This window comes from Osmerus mordax, chromosome 2 (assembly GCF_038355195.1).
Source record: "Osmerus mordax isolate fOsmMor3 chromosome 2, fOsmMor3.pri, whole genome shotgun sequence".
Taxonomy (NCBI): Eukaryota; Metazoa; Chordata; class Actinopteri; order Osmeriformes; family Osmeridae; genus Osmerus; species Osmerus mordax.
The window spans coordinates 22,727,770-22,746,643 of NC_090051.1; the positions used below are offsets into that span (position 1 = coordinate 22,727,770).

The following is an 18,874-nucleotide window of genomic DNA, read 5'->3' on the forward strand; positions in this document are numbered from 1 at the left end:
AGAAGTACTTTTTTTAAGTTTTAAGTTTGTAGATGTACCTCATCAAAATCTCCGTATGATTTTTATGTGCATTGTATGTTGATGTTGGAAATGTAAATGCTTTTATGTGAAAACGATTTTATTAGACAATATACTTGACTACAAGACCAGCCAGTAAGATACAAACAGTATACAGTTATCCAGATAAAAAATTATGCGCATGAGGACATTGAAATGGTCTGACCTTGCTATGGCACAGTGGAACTTTGTCTCTTTATGAGAAGAATATATATAGCAACTTCATTTTACAATCACTGCTGCTTCCCAAGATTCAAGGTGCTGTTATTACAAGCAATCTTTTTTTTACTTTCTGTAGAGGTGGGAGGATTCGCTGCTCTCAATCTTGTTTTCTTTTGTAAGAAAACAAGAAGTAAACCATGGCCTGTGTATTTGTGTGTGTGTGTTGTATCCCTGCACAGAGTGTGTGTTGTGTGTGTGGGTGTGTGTGTGTGTGCTGTATGTATGTTGGCTACAGTGTGTGTGTTGTGTGTGTGTGTGGGTGTGTGTGTACTGTATGTATGTTGGCTACAGTGTGTTTGTTGTGTCATGAGTGTGATGTACAATTGTAGCACAAACAGTACAACAGCAACAACTTGAACACAAGTTACCACTTTGTTTGTGTGTCTTCCATTTAAATTCCAATTAGGGACAGGGGTATAAAATAGGTGTGAGACCTACAAGGGGAAACATTGTGACAATGTTATGCTCCAGTGTAGACTATTGTAACTCCAGGAGAGATGGTTTTCAAACCGCATGAATCGAGGTGAATGCGCAGGATGTGTCAATCTTTGTGTTTTATTTTTCCTTTCGCAGATTCAGAAGTCATCTACAGAAATCGCGACGGCCATGTCATCAAGTTCAACATCCTCACAAACGAGACTGAGTTTGTCCTGACCAACACTACATTTGTAAGTTCAGCAATGTTACCCACTATACAACTGTTGACTATGAATGTACTCAGCAGCAGACATAAAGATGCATAAACATGTCACATGGCAAACACACATTTACATAATAAACACTTAAAATTCCAATTGAATGGCACACACACAGAATCCACCATAGACCACACTTGCACGCACACACACAGACCTACACACATACAATGCACAGCCCACAATGACAAATTAACACACTGTACTGTACATCCACACTTATACAATACTTAACAGTGAGCTGTTGTCTTTCTTTTCCAGGTTAATTTCAACGTCGCAAAGTATTCTGTGTCACCGGACCTGAAATATGTGCTTTTTGCCTACGATGTCAAACAGGTTAGCAACATCTATTGTGGCTTTTTACTGTGGAAATATTTAATATATTTTGAGTCATACTGTACTGATTTTTTTGGTATCGTGCTGCTAGTAATAACCCCTCAGTTCTACATCAAATCAAACAAATCTGTTCTTGTGTCTCTGTCTCTCTCTCTTTCTTTCACTTATTGACTCACAGTAAAAGAAAGGCTTTATTGAATCGTACAACATGTTGGGATTTCAATGCGTTCACACGGTAGCAGATGTCTAACAGCCACGCCCCCTTCACTGTTCACGTGTCCAAACACACACATTACGCACACACACACACACACAGGAACCATAGCTAATCAGCGCATCTGAACACACACACACACCTTAGCTAGTCAGCTCTCCTGAAGAAACACACACACTCACACTGCCTTGTGTGATTAACGTGGCTCCGTTGTAGAGCGTGTGTGATTAGAAGTGTGGGTGTAGGTAGAGCGTGTGTGATTAGAAGTGTGGCTCCGTTGTAGAGCGTGTGTGATTAGAAGTGTGGGTGTGGGTAGGCCACAATTGGCAGGTCACGTTCGTTCATTAACATAGCAGGTTAGTTTCTACCATGATTTGGAGCTTTCCATCAGCAAAGGTGGAGATGCTAAATGAGATATGTAAATTGGACCCTCCTCTCTGGAATGGAGCAACTTTGAAGATTACCGACAAGGAAACTAATCTGATCTCATTTGAATGTTTTTCATGATGGTTCCTATATGTGAGTCTTATGGTGCTTTTAATTCTGTAACTCTTGATAGCTTGTTTTGTCAGTTTTTGCACAATTATGCAAATAACGTACAGAGAAATGTTATTCTGAGGACTGCCTGAAAACTGTGAAATTGTAGCAACAGTTTCAGTACAAGACAGACTCTGTTGACAATTTTATTGATGTCCTCAAATATTTTTCACAATTTAAAAAAGGTGAGAGAATCTGCTGTTTATATGTGACACAGTAAAGGTTGTGCTTTTATCTGTGTTTCTCTGCAGTTGATATAGGTGTTGAAGTATTGAACATTCTGTAGGTTAAGGTTTAGGGTTCAGGTCAGGGATGAGTTAGTGTTAGGTTTTGAGTGAATTCCTCAGAAGGTTGGATGCAAACCACTATGCAGACTGTATGATTAACTCTGAAAGCTGAAATTCTGATCAGTAATGTTGGTTCACACTGTAGACGTCGAACTTGATCCCTAAACCATGTGGTCTCCACCAGGATCAAACCAGGGTCTTCCCACGCCTTCATGAACTGAATGTACTTAACTCAAAGAGTGCGTTGAAGACGTTCCCTAACAGCCTCACCTTGCCTCAGGATTACACCTTTATCCCATTACAGCTTTATCTCAGCGCAGATTAAGCTTGATAAACGCTCATAATCTCTCTCCTACCTGCATGTGTATGTTTGTCAATCCAGATCGTGGTCTGTTTTCTTAGAGCATAAACACCTTGTAATGTCTGTAATGCTCCACTCTGCACTAATCTCACTGCCAAGTCCCTGTTGATCCACTGCTATGTGTTTCCAATGAGAATTAGCCGTCAAACAACAATGTGGAAGTGGTTGAGTAAGTGCTGTCATGGCTTTGAGATTTACTCCAGAAGACGTGGTATTTTTTAACGACGGTGCTTTAGGTTTGAATATGAGAAGGATTAAATGATCAAATAATAATTATAAACACGGATTGCAGATCCGTGTTTACTCCTGGGCACCTCTAGGATAAAAGTTCCCGGGATGTGGTGTGTTGAAACAACAGAATATTATCCACACTGTCTCATCACGGTCATGCTGGAAGACAAAAAAAACTGTTTTGTGTGATGCAGGTCCACAGAGAGCGGCAAGTCCCATAGAGAGCGGCAGGTTCACAGAGAGCGGCAGGTCCACAGAGAGCGGCAGGTCCACAGAGAGCGGCAGGTCCCACAGAGAGCAGCAGGGAGGACATCTTTGTCTGTCCGGCTCGAGAGGCGACGGCCTGGAAAAGCATTGGGTGCTTTAGGCCAGGCTGCCATGGTAACCACAGGTGTCCGTAGTGTTATGTTCTCGTTGGGATGTATTGCTATGGTAAGCCAAGCATGTCACTCAGCTGTGAAGGATGGGCAATGAGATCCTGTGGGCTGAGAGGGTGTAGGTAGAAGGACACGTCTCTGATGTATTGTCAGGTAGGCCTTCGCTCTTCATCTCCCTTGCAGGGAAACCCTCAGAGCATCTCTCAAGCTCACATGCGATCTCGCTTGGGAACTTCCCCATCGATTTCCCTCTGTTTTGTGGTCGATAGCAATGAGGGCAGAAACACAATTAGACTTGTTTTGGAGAGATGGCAGAGATCAGAGCTGCAGGTTCGACTGAGGGAGAGTCGAGCATCAAGTGTTCTGGTTCCAGTCGCTTTCATCAAACCAGGGGATCACGGCTGACAATTTTGTCAGGTTTTCCTTTCACAAAGAGCTGACTGTTTTTCAACTCTTTAGCCAATTTCTCGATTTGTTAATAGAAGGTTGTTTATCACGATGCTCTGAACTACCTTTGCACACGCAAACAATTTCAGTTTTCTGCATTCAACCAAACACAAGTGTCAGTAGATTTATTTGCTGTTGATTTGAAATTAGCCTTTTTTGTAGAAACACTCCAGTGACCCTCTCAACCATGCAGACGCGTGTGCTGTCAGCTGGGCAGCTGGACTCTCTCTGAGGCTCTCCAGCACGGCTCCTAAACCTTCCTGAGACAACATGCAGTTTGAATCATGTTTTAATCTGAGAGCTTCTGCTTCCACATGCACCATGTCAGAGAGCTGGGTCATACCTGGGTCATACCTGGGTCATACCTGGGTCATACATGGGTCATACCTGGGTCATACTTATAGTACTGTGTAATACTTGGGTAATATTTATAGTACTGGGTAATACCTGGGTAATACTTATAGTACTGAGTAATGCCTGGGTAATACTTATAGTACTGGGTAATACTTATAGTCTTAATCTTTTAACATTTTTATTTTATAAACTTCTGTATTTATTCAGTTCACCTGAGGAGGATTGCCTCGAATGTCGTTGTACAGTGTACAATGACAATAAAAATATTGTATTCTACCTGGAGCCCTGATCCTCTGCGCCCCTCAGACATCAGGATGGTGCGTGTATTCGTTCTGATTTGCATTCTTAATGGTGGATGTCACCTTACATTTACATTTAGTCATTTAGCAGACGCTCTTATCAAGAGCGACTTACAGTAAGTACAGGGACATTCCCCCCGAGGCAAGTAGGGTGAAGTGCCTTGCCCAAGGACACAACGTCAGTTGGCATGACCGGGAATCGAACTGGCAACGTTCGGATTACTAGCCCGATTCCCTAACCGCTCAGCCACCTGACTCCCCCTTGGCTGTGGAAGGAGGATGACACAAGGACAGTCGCTGTGTGGCCTGTCTAATTATGAGGCAGATTCTGAAGAGGGGAGTATAACTAAAGAAAATTGCCATTAAATGGATGAAGGCTTAGTCATTGGTTTGGACAGACACCACCTTCTTTTAATGTTTTAATGACAACTTACATTAGCTAGCAACGCAATTAAATGCATTTGATGAAATGTCCTGAGTGCTTGGCAAACACCCACTGATATTCATCATCTGACTCCAGGTGCATTTGAGCACGAAATTGATCAAAAATGTCACATCGTTGTTTTGAGTTAAAGACATTGCGACTCACAATGGATATGACTCCCACGACTTAAACGAAGAAAGGATTTTTTTTTTGGAATGATTCTTAAACAGTTCACAAGCAATTAGAACTGGATAGGTATTAGCCTGATGTTCCACACATGGAAAACTTTTCTGTAATCAAAGGTCCAGAACATTTTATTTTTAAAATGTGAAATAAGCTCAAGGAAATAATCTCTTCATCCCTTCTCGTCCTCCCTTCTCTCCCTCTCCCCCTCCCCTCTCTTCTCGTCCTTCCCTCTCTTCCTTCCCTCTCCTAGATCACTCATTTTGGCTTGTCAACACTATTTTTGGCAAATGTTCTGATTGCTCATCCATCTCTGTTGGCGTCCAGGCCCCCACCCCCCAGCACCGCCTCCTTCGCCTGCTTCCTCCCTCCTCCGACCCCATGCATAATTCACGTTGCCAACGTGTGTCCTCTCTAATTCAAGGAGCCCTTTTTAATTCCAGCCATCCATCCTGCACCACCTCATGCCTGTCCCCCCCCCCCTGTTTTACTCTAACAGATATATCAAACTGTAGTCTTTGAACACTGGCGACCTCTCTCTCTCTCTTTGCCTTTTTCATCACTCTCTCCCCTTCCCCCTGCTCTCAGTGGAACTGTCTGTGCCGATCAAACCAGGTTTTTCTGAAGAGGTTCTTATTCAATACTTGCAATCGCATCATTCCAATGGCAGGAAAATGAATTACCTCATTATCACCCAGTGCTCCGATTTTAAACCTGTATATATATATCAACAAATAATTTTGTTCCATGGATCTGTCAAGGTCTCCATCAGCACTGTGGGCACCAATGTCATTATGATGATACAATGCGAAACAGAGTCTGTTTCTCTCTTTATCCACGGGCAGGATGCTATTATCATGTCAGCCATATCTTCTCCTGGGGAATCCAGACAGATTTACACGCGCCCCACCGTCAAAAGGGCTTTTTGATGCCTTTCTCTATCTCTATCTCTCATCCTCTCTCTCTCATCCTCTCTCTCTCTCTCATCCTCTGTCTCTCTGTCTCTTTCATTTCACCAGGCTTTCAGAGGAAGACGGAGGGGTTCCATGATCAGTTTTTCAGTGGGAATTAAAATGTCTGGTCCTGCAGCTGTCAGCCATGCAAATTGCATTGTCCTCAGAGTCTCTCTGTGAAAACAGCCAGCAGCCTCGTTTTGTTTCATGCTTTTTTCTTCCGCTTTTATGGTGTTTTTATCAGCAAAAGTTGGCTCCCTCGTTAAATCTTTCATACCATAATTGCTTTTTTGTGTCTGTTTTTTGCCCTAGGTTTACCGTCATTCCTACATGGCTTCCTATAGCATCTACAATATTCACACCAGGTGGGTTTGTCTTGTTTGCCATCAGCCAGGTAGATAAGGAGGTAGGTAGGCACTAGAGAACGTCGTGGGTTCACACAAGAAAATCCCCTTTTTGACCACCACCTGAAAAACACAGTCAGCACACAAAAGAGCATCGAATCAATTCCAGTTGCATGCCTTCTGTGAGGTTCATTGATTCAGAGTGAATATGCTGGCCCCCAGAGACACGCGCCCTCCCATGCTCTAGAGGGCAGTGTGGTGATGTCTCTGTCGTTTCCCAGGGAGGTGTGGGAGCTGGACCCTCCAGAGGTGCTTAACTCCGTCCTGCAGTACGCTGCCTGGGGCGTCCAGGGCCAGCAGCTGGTGAGTCCATACAGCATTACTCACTCCTGTCACCATCGCCACGACGCCAAGCGCTATAACTGGTCACACGCACTGATGACCTGCAAACTGTTTTCGCTTGCGCTTGCAAGCTGGGAAGGGGGATTCAACTGACTTACAAGAAAATACGTTTTTTTTTGTTGCAGTTGCATAAAAAACATGCTTATGTGAAAAAGTTACTTCCCTCCAGTGCAAAAAAAAAGTAGTGAGAAAATAGCAGTGAGTAAAGAAATCACTTTTTATATTGGTTGCCTTGGGCCCTTATGTACAAATGATAAAAAATAACCTCTAAATTGCTCAATAACAATTATCAAAGATTTTAGAAGGCTTGTTACATTTCCACACTACTCTTTTCTCCTGCTTTTAGTCCTTGGGACAATTCTTATCATCTTCCTCTTGTAATTGCTTTGTTAGATTTAATTGTTCTACAATGTAATCCCCACAAGGAGTCAGCCCTGAACTTTTAATTGGAATGTGTTTTGATTATGTTGCAGTTGAAAGCAAACCATGCTTTCCATTAAATCCACAACAATAGCATTGCGGTTTTCATATCTCTTACAATGGCAGAATTTGTAGTTTTCATACTCCCTGTTGTAGGCTATTGTCTTTAAGTCCAGCCCCTCTTTTTATATCTGACAATAAAAAAAACATTTTAGGAGAGAGTCTGATATGGAATTGATATATTAAAAGACCCAATCCATTGTCAGTTGGCTTTTGGTATCGGTTAGCTGAGTTGATTAAGAAATAGGCTACTCCAAACGTTTTGTGTATTATGTGTAGCCTATTCATGAACAAACTTCGTATCATAGCCTACTCATGGAAAGCGGGTTCTAAACACAAGTTACACACATTATGCAGCCGTATATGCCTACTGTGTGACAAAAAATAGGTTTGTACCAGGGTAGGCCCACACCTAACCTACGAAGAAACTAAAGTGAGCGATATGCTACTTAAAACACGACCCTGGTTCTGCTTTAGTCTTGCTGTAGCTGGAGAACCGGTGGCGCTTAACGCGTACAAGAGCCAGTCATCCCCGACGGGAAGTCTGTCATGCTACCAGCTGACTGACAGGGCTAGAAGTGGAACGGAAGTCCCTACCGCCTTCGTACTGCACCGGAGTACCACTCATATTCAAAAGGAATAACGTTAATTAAATGATCGTTGCGTTCACTCGGACCTTTTTCATTTGTTTAGACAGATGGGGTAACCTTATTGACAGCAAACAAGCTAAAGTATATTAGCGTCCTCTTGTCTACATTTGGAACATTCAGCACAGTTAATGTGGGCATTAAATCAAGCTCACCTCCATTAGAAAGCCATTATAGTGACGAGGGGCGAGGTAGACGGATGCGTTGGCTTTCCAGATTGAGAGTGGTACAATCGCAGGCATCATTAGCCACGAGTGCGTCTGATGAAACGAATATGCTGCTTGTTTTATCTCAGATCAGGTTCACTCGGTATACCTACGACCCTCTGTGTTTACCGAGCGCTACTCGCTATAGATAATTCCCGGTCGAACAGTGTGTCAAGGTTGTCTGCCTTGACACACTGTGACTTGTTCTCTCACTACCGTGTAAAAGTTTGTGTTGTCCTGCCACACCGCCCCCAATACCTTGAATATACTTTCATGGGATTTAGCATTTGTAAAGAGGAGATGGACTATTTTCAGCTGCCTCTATTATTATTCGACCTGTTGGCATATATTGGCATTTCTGTCAATGTTGTTTAAAAAGCCAGCCGTAATGCATTTTACTGTAAAACTGGTGTTATTTAAGACTGCTCCCTATCTTTCCCCACCAGCAAAGAGTAGGCCTACTTTGCAGGTTCCGCTGAATACATTTATATGCAAATGATTGTACTGTATTCACAAATCAAATAAATGGAAGCAGTCATATGACTAATATCTAAATAACAGAGTTTTAAGTAAGGTTCGCACTTCTGATCCTTGATTTTCTTCTGTATTTTCTATAGGATCGATAGAAATATAGGATAACTCGCTTTTGATAATAGGGTCTGCAAAATGAATACATTATACATGTAATTTGTTTGTGTAACTGTGGTAGACTAGCCGAGTTAACAAGATCTGAAATCTGGATGTATATTTTTTATCTTGAATTAATATTTTCTTCTCAGAACCTAAATAGTGCAAAATGTACCCGAGTGACTCACGAGGTTCTCTGGATAAACATTTGTAAAGGATAACAACCGTTTTTGAGCCATTCAGTTACAGGACAAACTGTACCACGCAGAGACAAGGATGACATCAAGCATTACTGAGTGTGTTTCTACCCCCAGATCTACGTGTTTGAAAACAACATCTACTACCAAACAGACGTCAAGAGTAACTCCTTACGGCTGACCTCCTCGGGGAAGGGCGGCGTGATCTTCAACGGGGTCGCTGACTGGCTGTACGAGGGTGGGTCATGTTCGTAGGACATCATATCAGCCATTAAAAACCTTGTGGTGTTCATCGCATGACATATTATGAATGTTCTTATTATTTTTACATTATGGGCTGACTTTGATTTTGACCAACAAATCATCTCCAGTTCTTATGCGGTTATCAAATGTTTATCTATCCTACGTGTAACTGGCACTGATTATTTTTTAATCTATAATATGTAATATACGTTTTTGTGATTGAGAAGGCAGAGCAAGTTTGAAGCTACACTTGCTCATGTTCCTTTTGCGCGAGTGAAACAGTTAAATCTCCCGTTGTGTTTAAATGTTCCAATTTCCATACTGCGACACAGGTAGTACATTACTAAAATAATGAATTCACAAAAACAAGTTTATCCCAAATAATGATTAAATAGGAATGTCATCCGAGTGACAGATTTGGATAGAGAAAAGCTCATTACATTTCAGATAACAGCCCACTACACACTCAAAAATGAGAGTCCAATGACGAGATTATAAATGGTTTCTTAAAATAACCACAATAAGTGGAAACTGTATTATGTTGTTTTTATACATTCATGTGTTTCGTTTCCAATCTGGATGCTTAGATGTCTGATAATGCTAATTAATGCAGCTTTACATTTGTTCTGTCTCTGTCTAGTGTGCCTGTCATCCTCGTTATTTATCTTCCTCGCATACTCACTCCCTCTCTCTTTTGTACAGTATTTTGAAGCCTGACGTGCACTTCTTGTCTTGATACCCCCAAATTAAGTCAAAACGGTTTTGTTGCCTCTAACAGACAAAAACAGTTGAGCACACTCGAAAATAATGAAGGAGCAGTCACAATAGTTCAGTGGTCTATTTACGGAAAGAAACAGCATAGAGTACATGTGCTCCAATTCATATCTTGTACTGTACAGGCCGTTCACCAAATAAGAGGTTGAGTTTCTTGCCGAGGGCCCATCCAGAACACTCCCACTTGAAGCCTAACGGTTCTGCCTGTGCCCCTCTCTCCTCAGAGGAGGTTCTCCAGACACATGTGGCTCATTGGTGGTCTCCTGATGGAGAGAGGCTGGCTTTCCTGGTCCTCAATGACACGCTGGTACCCAACATGGCCCTGCCTCGCTTCACGGGCACCATCTACCCCAAGGGGAGGCAGTACCCCTACCCTAAGGTAAGCCAATATAAGAGACCGGACTAGAATAAACCTTCTGAATCAAGATTCCGAGACAGTCCTGAAGTACGTACGGCAATCTTTTGGGTAATTCTCTGCTTTTTTGGTACATTTTCCGCACAGTACCTGAGAGATTTGCACCTTTTGCCGTGAATTGTCCAGTCCTGTATGGCTCCCCCTGGTCATGATTGCTAGACTGGCCCCAGCCTTACTCACCAGCAAATCTACAACCACTCTACAAATTCTGTGTCTAATCACCAGATTACCGTGAACATCACTGGTACCACTCCAAACCCCCAGAGGTCCACCGCCGCCCTCTCTCAGGGTGGAAGTCATTAAAACAGACATGACTTGAGATGGGCCTGAGAAACCAGGCAAGACCGTAGCTCCCCACCAGCTGTCCTCCTCCCAACACCAACCACCACTCACCATGCTCAATTACGCTAATTACCAAACAGCGGCTACATGAGTAATCTGTTGTGCTGTTGTACGTATGCCCGCCCCAACAGCCTTGTGGCTCAGTGTGTGGCCGTGTGTGTGTGCTGTCCAAGGTTAAACTGGACACAGCGCTGCACACTGAGGGTGTGGACAGCTACAGCATGTGGACAGGCAGGTTTTACTGCTCGTGTTTAGACCATCCTAACTCAGACCCGTTACGTCTCAGTGAATAATAAACAGATGCTCGAATGGGTATCTGATGGACTTAAAAGCCACGGGGTCATTCATAAATGATTCTACGATACACGATCACGGACACCGTCCGCAAGTAGAGATAAGCCGGTGTTTATGTTTGTTTGAATCCGCTCTAACGCACGGGCTGCCCACACAGGCTGGATCTCCCAACCCCACTGTGAAGCTGCTGGTGGTGAACCTGTACGGGCCCACACACACACAGGAGCTCACCCCCCCGGACAGCCTGAAACTGAGGTGAGACGCAGAGCTGCCCACCCGCCTGGCGGTGGGACGCCTGCTAACAGCTTGATACACAAACACACACAGACAAACCATGACAGGTAACCATGATTGTTCAATTTATGACTCATCTCACAACATAGTTTCATCATGATCCCAGCAGGGGAAAGTGTCAAAGCCGTCTCAAAGCGTGGTAGTCTACACATTCGGGAGAATCATCCTCACATTGGACGCAACCGAGCAACTGTTTTTTGGAGATGTGCATAAAAGTACTTATACAGTAGCTGCTCCATGATCTGCACCACGACCCAGGAGGGGAAATGCTGTCTGATTATGCGGTTTCTCGTTGACAGGGAACACTATGTGACCATGGTTACCTGGATCAGCAAAACCAAGACAGCAGTCAGGTGGCTGAACCGCGCCCAGAACATCTCCATCCTGACTGTTTGTGACACGACCACTGGAGCCTGCGTCAAGGTGAGCATGTCACGGTCCTGCTGCCTCGTCCACAAGCAGCCTCACAGCTGCCCTCACCTGCCCAACCACAACAGAAGGGAGTCAGTGTGACATTAGACATGGGATCGTTTTGAATACGCTGCTTTCACAGTTGGAAGAAAAGCATTGGTGTTGCTTTTGTGATGGTTTTCATCCCTCTTAGCTGAGGTGTCAAAGCTTCGCTTCTATTCTCTGCAGAAGAGCGTCTGCTAAATGACTAAATGTAAATGTATTCAGCTGCCTCTCATTTCAGTATTTTTTTGTGGTATTGTCAGATGGTTTACATGTAAGCCTTGATTTATTTTCTGTGTGTGCAGAATGGAAAAGCTGTTCTCAAATAAGACCATTGTCTTTCTTTCTGTTTTATAAAAACACCAATGCCGAATCCATTATAATCGTTTCGCTGTATATGTTTTAATGCTGATCTCGATACTGCTGTGCGGTGTATGCGGTGTGTGCCACTGGTGAGGCTCACCGTGTGATCATGCCACGCTCCAAGCTGTGTCTGTGGCTGGGCAGGGAAGGACAGACCTCTCCCTCGTGGAGACAGTGTGGGGATATTTGGGACAGCGTCCAGCTGCACTGTTCCAGGGTCAGCTACCACAGACGACTAGAGCACAAACAAACACGGTTGGCAGCCAAGAAGCCGCCAGGCTTGGGCTTCGACTCAGTATGTCTGCCAAGCCTTTGGTCTTTTTACTGTGATGAGTTTTAAATGAGAGAAAAAGGACTGTGAATGGCTCTCATAATGACAATTCTGGAGTACGGGAGCGAGGAGTTTGGAGTACTTGTGGTGCGTTTGTTTTGGCGCAGCAGTACATTTTCTCTGAGCGATAACATCCGTTTAGTTCTGGCTCCGGTTTAAGTGAATCGAGTCAGGAAATGTTCATTCGTAACATTTCAAATGTTCTTTTTCAGAGGCATGAAGAAACCTCAGAGCTCTGGCTTTCAAAGCAGGTAAAGTATCTTTAGGCTTGTCCCTTTCTTTCTGCCCTCAAGTGATTCACAGTCACACACTGTAAGTTTGACTCCGCTGCCTGAATCTCAATGTACTTCCACAATTGCCTGCTTTGGTCATTTCTATTCATATTTTCAGGTGCTGTAATCTCACAGGAGCTGATGGTATTGTGTTTGGTTCCTTTAGAACCAGGAACCGGTGTTTTCCAAAGACGGCAACAGATTCTTCATGACGGTTCCTGTCAAGCAAGGAGGCCGTGGGGAGTTCCATCATATTGCCATGTTCACCACGCAGGTACAGTGTGGCTCATTATTGGTGCAAGGCAAAAGAGGGGGGTTCTGATAGAAAGGTCAGTACAGGATGGAAACAACCCTGGTGACGGGCTCATCCAGGTTAGAGGTGACATCTCCATTGTTACGGTTAATTTAGGGGACATTCAGTTGCCATGGCTACAGGGGAAAGTGCGGTAGACCTTTATTTCCATAGGGACATACAGTACCAGTCAAAGGTTTGGACACATTTTCCGAATGGGAAAATGTTTAAAAAAATTTGACTGGTACTGTAGATAGATGGTGATTTTAATTATAATTTCCAAATGGCTAACTTTCTGTAAAAAAAAAAAAAATCTCGTCCAGTTCAGAGCAGATCAAAATGAAGTTCGCCATCTGACATCAGGAAACTGGGAGGTGACGAAGATCCTGGCTTACGATGAGACCAACGAAAATATGTGAGTATCGCTTCTGAAACACTGATACGGTTCTGCAACCAGTTTCAAATCAAATGTACGCACTACAAGAAGAACAATTTTTCAGTGCATATTCATGAATTTCAATTGGCAAATCATACTCTTTGTTTAAGTTGGAGCTTGGGTTGGGTTCAGACATTAAAACCAGAATGCCTGTTGAGTTTGAGTCTCTCAGACTCTGGTCTGGACAAACATGTGGGTCCTGAGACTGTTACTGAAGCTCCTGTTGTTCTCATCAGATACTTCCTCAGCACAGAGGGATCACCGCGGAGACGACAGCTGTTCAGGTGACAGATTTGATAAGCTTCTTCCTGTTTGCCCTTCAAGACAGCTACCTAGGTTATAACCTAGTATGTTGATAATCCACTATTCCTGTGTCCTGTAGATGAAAAAGCCCAACACTGTATAACGTAACAACAATAATTTGTATAGAAATAAACGGTAATACTGTACATAGGCAGTAATGTCTCTACAAAAATCTAGATGACTTTCAAGCTACATTATCAGAAAATAAAATTATTGCGATATCTGAAATGGTAATCTGAAACCAGTACTTCCGATGTACTCGTATTCTCAGCGAAACTTTGGAATATTAAAAATAAATTGAAAAGTTAAACCTCAGCAGTGCTATTGTTCGTTTGACAAAAAGCTGCTGAGTAGGACTGGAGAGCAGCTCCCCCTCAGATCCCTGGATTTCTGCTGAGGACACTGAAAGGGTGACTGGTCTCTCCTGTCTCCTCTCTCTCCTGTCTCCTCTCTCCTGTCTCCTCTCTCTCTCGTCTCCTCTCTCCTGTCTCCTCTCTCTCCTGTCTCCTCTCTCTCGTCTCCTCTCTCCTGTCTCCTCTCTCTCTTGTCTCCTCTCTCCTGTCTCCTCTCTCTCGTCTCCTCTCTCCTGTCTCCTCTCTCTCTTGTCTCCTCTCTCCTGTCTCCTCTCTCTTGTCTCCTTTCTCTTGTCTCCTTTCTCTTGTCTCCTTTCTCTTGTCTCCTCTTTCTCGTCTCCTCTCTCCTGTCTCCTCTCTCTCGTCTCCTCTCTCTCTCGTCTCCTCTCTCTTGTCTTCTCTCTCTCGTCTCCTCTCTCCTGTCTCCTCTCTCTTGTCTCCTCTCTCTTGTCTCATCTCTCCTGTCTCCTCTCTCCTGTCTCCTCTCTCTCGTCTCTTCTCCCTCTCCTCCCCAGCGTGAAGACGGTGGGTCTGTTCCCCAGACGCTGCCTGACGTGTGAGCTAAATAAGGCTCACTGTCTGTTCTTCGCTGCTGAGACCAGCCCCAGTAATCAGCACGTCCTTCTGCACTGTAAAGGTACGGCGGTGAAGCTGGGACACAGTTTTTCTCTACTTCAGTCTTGATCCGGTCAGAAAAACCAAATGTCACGAAAGACAGTGTTATTTATTAGTATGATCAGAATTGATACCATCATTTCTGTTTCATACAGTAAAAAAAAAAATACATTTATCATTCTTGCTTATCATGTCAAACTACTGAACTCTACCCTACCCACCCATACTACATACACAAGTCAGCCCTGCACGAGTGTCTGTTTTGTGAGCGTGGTACGGAAGGATGGTAAGCTTAGCGCTGGCTACGTTAGTATGCTGTCCCTGTCCTCAGCAGACCCTGACCCACCGACTGGTCTCTAGGTCAGACCCTGTTGCTAGGTTACACAAGTGGCAGCTATCTGCTTTCTTACATCACTCTCCCAGTCGCAAGTAAACATCCCAACATTTGGCATTTTGTTTTCTGGGGCATGTGTTAATTAAATCTTGGATTGCTGTCATTAATTCCATGAACTTCATGCATTTCGTAGAATGAAATAAGAAAGCTATGATGTAAATGTCTGAAACTTAAAATAAACTTCAAAACCAAACGTCAACTGACACCCAGATTTGATGGATGGGTGATTAAATTAAAGCTGAGATGATGTTGTCCCAGTTTAGTCAACCATTTTGTTTCATTGCCCCCTCAGGCCACAGTCATCTGACTGATGTCAGGGGTCTTGCATGTAGTAATCCATTATCACCCAGCTCTCATAGTGCTGCACTCTCATCAGTTCCCAACAGCTAGCAGGAATTTCAAACAATTAGTGCTCCTATTTTGTTTAATTGTTTCAGATGATGTTATTAGTTCATGCATAGCTTATTAAAAATAAGACATAGTGTCCTCTGTTGTTTATTGTTTCAATTAGTTTTAACCAGATGTGTGTTTACTGTGGGTCTCCATTTGTGTTTGACCCTTAACAGTAATGGATACAATGCGCTGCCCTGTTAATGGGTTGTTAATGAAAACAATTCCAGTGGTCCACCATCTCGAGAAGGCAGAGATATTAGTAGACTTACATGCTCGCGACAAGTGCTCTCCTCATCAAGCATAGTACAGCTAATTAATTTCCTACTTTCTACACATCTGATACTGTTACTATTGTCAAGAAACAGACAGGGACTGAAGCTGTCTCCTGTTGAACAAGCCTTCTCTGCGGCGGAGAGGCGTCTGAGAGTTTTATCTGCATTAGTGTGAATCGTAGCATGTTATCTTGCTAATGACTGAAAGGGCTATGGATGGAGTTATGAAACGAGCTTTAGGAGTGTGACAGGAACCAAGCTTCCACATGTTGGATCAGGGCCGGATTTCACGTGTTTACATTCTCTGCTAACCGTGGGATTGTTTTTATCACTATCACCTAGGCACGCTTTATTCAGACTGGAGGCCTCAGTGACTGAGCTGCCGGTAGATGTTGGGGGGGTTGTTTGTCGAGTGTCGGGCTGTCAAACGGAGACCGTCAGGTCTTATTAACCTCCAATTGGTTGTCTCAGAGCAGGAGCTGAATAGAATTGACTTAATTTGACAGGGCCAGGTTAGTAGATGCAGTCTAAATGACCTTTAACCGCTGACTGTAATAGGTAAAGAAGGGGAACTTTGACATCGGTAATGCATGGGGAGGGTGTACCTGGCAGTGCTACATCCTAATGCACGGTGCCATGGTGGGACTCTGAAGCCATTAACTTGATGTATTGCTGCTCGGCTGTAAAGCCTCTGAACCTTCAGTCTGAGGCGATGGTGCGAAACCCTTATTTGTGAATTCACTCATGAGTCTGAAGCCATTCAGAAGATTACAGGATGATGTTTGATGAGCTTGAAAATATCATTCAGTTCTTATTTTCTTTCAGGTCCCGGAGCCCCTACTGTGATCTTGCACAGCCTCAACAACGCCAGTAAGAACACACTTTAATCCCTCTACACTAGTGGGTATGTCATGAACTGCTTAAAAGGAATAGCAAGTTATCTCAGAACACAGGCATTCTGCCAGACCCAACCAGGGTTAAAGGAAAACCAACCACTGGGCATCAACGTCAAAAATTGATAAAAATGTTAGGCTCTGCTAGGCTGTCTGCTTTCATCTTTCCTTGTTAAGTATTTGAAGTCTCGACGTGAACCTCAACCTCCCCCTTTGCGTTAGTTCTTTTTCTTTTTCTTTGTGCTCTTCGTGTCTGGATCTATCAGTGGTTTGTCCAGAGAGTCAACAGCTGTGCTGGAGAAAAGACAAGCAATTTGCCCAAGGTTATTTGGTTAGGTCTACCATCCACAGCTGGGAGCTCGAGGACACTGGTGGTTTCATAATGAGACACCTATTGATTTGGGGTTTTCTATAAAAAATGCTGGATGAATTCCATTCCATTTAGGTTCCTCTCAGATGGCTGAAACGGAGGACTCATCAGGGATTCATTGTTTAGCGCATTTGGAGAAAATAGCAGGGGGGCTTTTTCAAACCAGCACTGACAAGCAGCTGCTGCTATGGGGGGTTTTCCTGTAAGAAAGAGAACCTTTCTGTGCAACTGTGAGTCTTTTGTTCTAAGTAACTGATTGAGGATTGATTGACAGAAAAACTGGTCAGAGGCCTTGGTCTCTCAGTTGACTCACGTCACAGACGTGGTAATACTGGAACTTTCTGGAGATGGTGAAGTGTTGCTTTAAGCTGCTGCTCCACCGCTGAGTTGATATTCAGTTCTGGAAAAATACTGTTGCATAAATGTATAAAAATTAGAAGTTTAATATGTTAAGTTTTGTCTGGGGCCTGAGCTTGGGTTATATTTCATTTATCAAGGATAAAATAATGTTTGCGGTGTGTAGTGTGTGAGTTACAGACTTTGGACTTCCATTCATAATAAAATATTTCTTCCCACAGATTACTACGTCCTTGAGAACAATTCTTTGCTCAAGGCTGCCTTGAAGCACAAACGGATTGATCAAACTGAATTTACAGCAGTTCAGATGGAACATTTTGGTGAGATGGACCATGTTGGCAAATGTCTCTGTCTGTTTGCCTAGTCTAGGTAAACATTGTTCAAAACATCTTTTCTGTGTCCCCAGACTTGCCTCTGAAGATCTCTTACCCACCGGACTTCTCCGATTCTCGTCACTATGGCCTGCTCTTGATAGTGTATGAAACCCTTTCTGGTGTCTTGTCTTCATAGTGAACTCATCTCTAGCCTGCATCTTCTATGTACTCACAGAATATCATGGTAGGAATGAGATGGCGTTCCAAGTTCTTCTTCTGAGCGTGTGTGGTTGTGTGCTCTGCCAGTGACGGCTCCCCCGGTGGCCAGGCGGTGAGTGAGCGCTACCAGCTGGACTGGGACTCGGTGCTGGTCAGCTCTGACAGCGTGATCGTGGCTCGCCTGGATGGCCGGGGCAGCGGCTTCCTGGGCCAGAGGATCCTGCATGAGGTCCACCAGCGCCTGGGGACTGTGGAGGTTCAGGACCAGATCGCAGCTGTCGAGTATGTAGCCCGGAGGAGAAACACGTTCTGATCTCCCCCCTGACCTGTACAACATCCAGGAACTCTTTGAAGCACCTAACTTCATTTTACATTTGTATACTGTACCCGATTTCTTGAAATTACTTATTTTTACGCAAAAACTCAAACACTTTCTCATCTCTTCAGTGTTGTAATGGCATGACTCATGCTGCTTATTTAAAATAAATGGTTGTTTTCAAAGAGAATGCATTCACAGTTAAGTTTTCCCTCAGAGTTATGTGTTGTAATTCCACGTTTTTCATTTCAGATACATGATGAAGTTCCCTTATATTGATCGGACACGGATAGCAGTTTTTGGAAGGGTAAGATTGCCCAAACCTTAAAAGCTCACAGAGCTATTTTCTTAACTGCTGAAAGACACAATACTTTGCTATTATAGACATACAAGTTGTTGTTTATTATTGTATCATTTCATTTTTTACTTTGCAATTTTCATTCTCTGGAATATAAAAAGAAGCACATTGATGTATTTAGTGGTATTGTAAGTAATGTCAATCTTTTTTGTTTCACAGGGTTATGGAGGCTATATTACACTAATGATGCTTAAAGCAACAGACAAGCTTTTTAAATGTGCAGTTGCTGTGTCACCAGTCACCGACTGGAAACTCTACGGTGAGTTCCACTTAGTCTGAGAGATCTGTTGTCATCTAAAAACTGATGTGCCACAGTAATCAAACAGTT

The 18,874-nt window shown here is 43.5% G+C and overlaps 1 protein-coding gene across 3 annotated transcripts in view; it reads left to right on the plus strand.

Moving 5' to 3' along the window:
• The window catches only part of LOC136958760 (inactive dipeptidyl peptidase 10-like), a 92,984-nt gene that overhangs the window by 72,032 nt on the left and 2,078 nt on the right, over nucleotides 1-18,874 (plus strand). For 2 of the 3 annotated variants that reach the window (XM_067252865.1, XM_067252871.1), the window contains exons 4-22: nucleotides 853-947; nucleotides 1,236-1,310; nucleotides 6,290-6,342; nucleotides 6,603-6,684; nucleotides 8,998-9,118; nucleotides 10,122-10,276; nucleotides 11,106-11,203; nucleotides 11,542-11,665; nucleotides 12,602-12,640; nucleotides 12,828-12,942; nucleotides 13,284-13,368; nucleotides 13,626-13,673; nucleotides 14,561-14,682; nucleotides 16,545-16,589; nucleotides 17,561-17,659; nucleotides 17,746-17,815; nucleotides 17,960-18,154; nucleotides 18,441-18,495; nucleotides 18,706-18,805. In XM_067252865.1, the coding sequence (XP_067108966.1) occupies nucleotides 853-947; nucleotides 1,236-1,310; nucleotides 6,290-6,342; nucleotides 6,603-6,684; nucleotides 8,998-9,118; nucleotides 10,122-10,276; nucleotides 11,106-11,203; nucleotides 11,542-11,665; nucleotides 12,602-12,640; nucleotides 12,828-12,942; nucleotides 13,284-13,368; nucleotides 13,626-13,673; nucleotides 14,561-14,682; nucleotides 16,545-16,589; nucleotides 17,561-17,659; nucleotides 17,746-17,815; nucleotides 17,960-18,154; nucleotides 18,441-18,495; nucleotides 18,706-18,805 (1,776 nt within the window). The remainder of the gene's footprint in view (nucleotides 1-852; nucleotides 948-1,235; nucleotides 1,311-6,289; nucleotides 6,343-6,602; nucleotides 6,685-8,997; nucleotides 9,119-10,121; nucleotides 10,277-11,105; nucleotides 11,204-11,541; nucleotides 11,666-12,601; nucleotides 12,641-12,827; nucleotides 12,943-13,283; nucleotides 13,369-13,625; nucleotides 13,674-14,560; nucleotides 14,683-16,544; nucleotides 16,590-17,560; nucleotides 17,660-17,745; nucleotides 17,816-17,959; nucleotides 18,155-18,440; nucleotides 18,496-18,705; nucleotides 18,806-18,874) is intronic. The other variant, XM_067252878.1, reaches the window with a different exon arrangement.